The 3,701-nt window shown below is 38.5% G+C and overlaps 1 protein-coding gene across 1 annotated transcript in view; it reads right to left on the reverse strand.

The window, feature by feature from the left end:
- Positions 1–3,701, reverse strand: part of LOC106950884 (furin-like protease kpc-1) — a 187,356-nt gene that overhangs the window by 4,833 nt on the left and 178,822 nt on the right. The window contains exons 14-15 of the mRNA XM_015038044.1: positions 2,830–2,940; positions 2,656–2,749 (exon numbers count right to left, since the gene is read on the reverse strand). Coding sequence (XP_014893530.1) covers positions 2,656–2,749; positions 2,830–2,940 — 205 coding nt within the window. The remainder of the gene's footprint in view (positions 1–2,655; positions 2,750–2,829; positions 2,941–3,701) is intronic.

The following is a 3,701-nucleotide window of genomic DNA, read 5'->3' on the forward strand; positions in this document are numbered from 1 at the left end:
CACCCCACTCTACCACCACCCGGTAAACACCCTCCCTGTCCCTGTTCATCACAAGCAGCACATCTGGTGTGACAATGGCACATCGCAGAGAAAGCCGCCAAGCTGCAAAAAGACTGACAGCCTGCTCCTGTTTACGGCATGTTACCACGGCAACACGTCCATCAATCACACCTCGCGGCGATGGCCTGACCCACGCTTTCTGCCAGGGAGCAGAGCCGCAAAGATGAAGCCTTTTCAATTTACATGCTGACACACTCCCTCTCCCTCTCTCTCTCTCTCTCTTTCTGCTATTTCACAAGTACACAAACTCACAAACACAGATAACTCGCTCAAACTCAAATGTGCACCACCAGACACGTATGCCTGCTGTCACAATCAAATATAAACACATTTGCATGTATGTGGCAGTACTCAAGAAAACACAGTTTTGCCATTTTTTGCAAATGACACTGCCAACACATTACACATCACAGTTGGATTCTTTTTTTTAATCTCCTCTATCTTTTCTATTCTCAGATACGGCGCATGACAGAGACACTGGAAAAGTATTTGTATGACAAACCTCTGAGGCTGTTTGCAGAAGTCTGAATTAGCAACTAGTTCTGCTTGATTTGCACGTTTTCAAGGACAACGGGAACACGGAGCGTCTGTAGCACAACACGGACTTCAACGGCAAACAGAGACACACAGCAACTTACAAAAGTATCCCAAACCCTCTTGCACTTTTAAAGGTTTTGTTACAAATATGATGCAAGCAATTAATTGACTTATGATTCATTGGCAATAAATGCTTTATAAGATTAAAATGAGTTCTAATTGATTAGTAAGAGCCACTCAGACCTTCTCTTTTAATGCTGTAGTTTTCATCCTTAAGCAGAGCCAGATCATACAGAAATAAAGATGGCGGGGGTATACCAGAACGGGAAAGTGAAACCATCCAAAAAGAGTCCAGTGTGGGATGCAAAATGCACCTTATGCCATTCTGTTTTGAAATATAAACACTTGACAAGCTCCTTCAGTTGATTTGGGGGGGAAAAAACAACTTAAGATGATAACAGAAAAGAAGAAGGGCATTACAGAAAAAATGTAACATGATGAAAAAGAAAACATGATGCCAATAAGCAATGTTGACTTTGAAGCCTGTCGTGAGTTAATCCAACTTATAGAGCAAAGTTTTAACATTCACTTCTGGAAGAGTATTTCTCTGTTCATGTGGGACTAAGTGTTTCACATATTTTATTCTTTTTATCTTTATTTTTCTATTCAGCAACCTAAGAGGTTCCTGCTTTGTGATATCATATAAATATGTCTAAGTTTAGTGATGTGACAGAACAATAATTTCTGTTTGTTCAGTCAGAATTTCATAGAGCTGACATAAAATAATGTTAAAATTTAATGACTTTTTTATTAGAAAAAAATGAGCCTTTTATGTCAAGGAAGGATGGCTGACTCTCTTGAAATGAGAAAATTCAGATTTTTAAGAAAACGGCCACTTATCAGTTAATCGTTAGTCTATCAATAAGATCAATCAACTCATTAATCCACAACTTGCATGTCTATTCTATGTATGTTATGATTTTATTTTGCAGACACACAGTAGTATTGCATGTCTTAAGAAAAAATCCTGTTCAGACTGGGACAGTGTTTCATTTTCCACCAGTGAAAAGTGAAGCCACGCCACAATGGAATGGCTTTGATCAAAGCATAGTCATGTGCTGGGATTCAGAACTAAAACATCTTGAAAATCTCTGGCAATAGTTGAAGATTGATGTTTGCAGACGCTCTCTATCTAGTTGACTAAACTTCAGCTATTAGGAAAAGATGAATATGGCGATGTCGCATTGCATGTGCAAAAAGCTGGGAATCATTTCCCAAAAGATCGAAGTGAAAAGTGGATCTACAAAGTACTAAGACATAAATTGTAAGGTGACAAAATGCAAAAAATAGTTCAAGGAGGGTGCAAATACTTCTACAAAGCACTGTGAGGACATGTCAAATAGACAAATATCTCTTTCTCTACTTCAGAGTAAAAGTTTTCCATTTTTGGAAAATAAACTTTATTTTCACTTCTTGCCGAGACTTGGATGAAGAGACCGAAACCAATCTGATCTTATCTTCCATATCATTCTCACAGAAGCTGCATCAGGGTTAACTTATCTAGGCTTAGAGGTAAGATAAAGGGAAAACTGTCAAAGAGAACAAAATCCATGCACTTGGCCCTTTAAACTTCACCGATTTTACTTTTACATCCCATTTGTTGAATCTGTAAAAAAAGAAAACACAACCTCTTACAATCACACCTAAAACGATTTAATCTCCCCTGACGATTTAGTGTATTGGTAGAATTAAATATTAATCAGGTGTGTGCAGCAAACAAAACACACAACAGCAATTTAGATGATTAAATGAAGGTAACAATGCAAGTGTTTCGTGGCTTCAAAAACAGACACTCGTCATGGCGGAACTGAACAATGTTTAGAAAGTAGTGGGTGTTAAAAGTTCAATTTTAGTTTCACGTTTTCAAACATTTCTGTTGGGTTCTTGCTTGCACCTTAAAACTGAACTGACTTGGCTGTAGCGTAAAATTGAACTCTAGCACAAAAAGTTGCACCTTTTACACTAAATCTGTTGATAAGATATTTTTCGACTGCACACCTGCACATGCTCCAAAGTGTTGACTTCATCAGCTCTCCCTCGGCAGGCATCAGATTCGATGCCGATGCTCACTTGGCCTCCAGCAGAGAAGGATCTACAACAACAGCAACAACAATAATACTACTACTAATACTGATACTACTAATAATAATAATTTCAAAGAAGTTTCTGTACCTGGCTGGATTAAATGCAACCTCTTGCTTGCATTTCCTCTGTGGAGCAGCTCCCTGGAACAGCGCAGCGTGCTGCACCATCAGCCCAGCGTCCAACACTCCAAACCCGTACCTGCAACAGGTGGGAGGGATGCTCTGTCAGTGTGTGAGAAATAGCATAACATGCAGAAAACTTGCATTCAAGCTCTGGTCAGAAAAGTACAGTTACATCTGTTTATTTCTAATTGGAATCTGTGTTTCTGTCAAAACATAACAAAACAGAAAGGATTGGGTTTACATTTAATTAAAAATTGCAAGTCAAATATTTCTAATATCCTCCTGAATGGCTCAATCTTTATTCTAATAACAATCAAGCCCTTCTTATAATGTCTGGCCATCTTGTCTCCTCTCATATTTTCATAATTCCTCTCCAAGTCTTTGTTGGCAGGCCTCCTTCCATCACCCTAATCTTTAGCTCCCCTATACAGATTCTCTTTCAGATTCCAGTCAGGACTTTGGCTGCACCACTCCAAAACATCAATATTAACTCCAGTAAGAAGAAAGATGTTGATGGATTTGGGCTCATTTTTAAACTTATTTGTCATGCATGAATAACATCATTTGAATTTTGCTGACACAGCAACCAGCAAGGTTCAAGGTTTTCATGAAAGCAACTGGAGTCTGCTGGAAAACCAGTTTCACTGCCCTGGTCACAGTTCAGCAATGATGAAGATGGAGAGAGTATTGGTCAGAAAAAACTAAACAAAACAAAAAAAAAAACAACAAAGCTTGACTGAAATTTTATGGAAAGAGGTTTTATGGTCAGATGAGAAGGATATTGGGGTCTGTGAATAAAATCAATTTGTAAGTTATTGAAACTTAACCACAGGTCGG

The sequence above is a fragment of the Poecilia latipinna genome, unplaced genomic scaffold (genome assembly GCF_001443285.1).
Source record: "Poecilia latipinna isolate Pla-1442-1.1 unplaced genomic scaffold, P_latipinna-1.0 Scaffold427, whole genome shotgun sequence".
Taxonomy (NCBI): domain Eukaryota; kingdom Metazoa; phylum Chordata; class Actinopteri; order Cyprinodontiformes; family Poeciliidae; genus Poecilia; species Poecilia latipinna.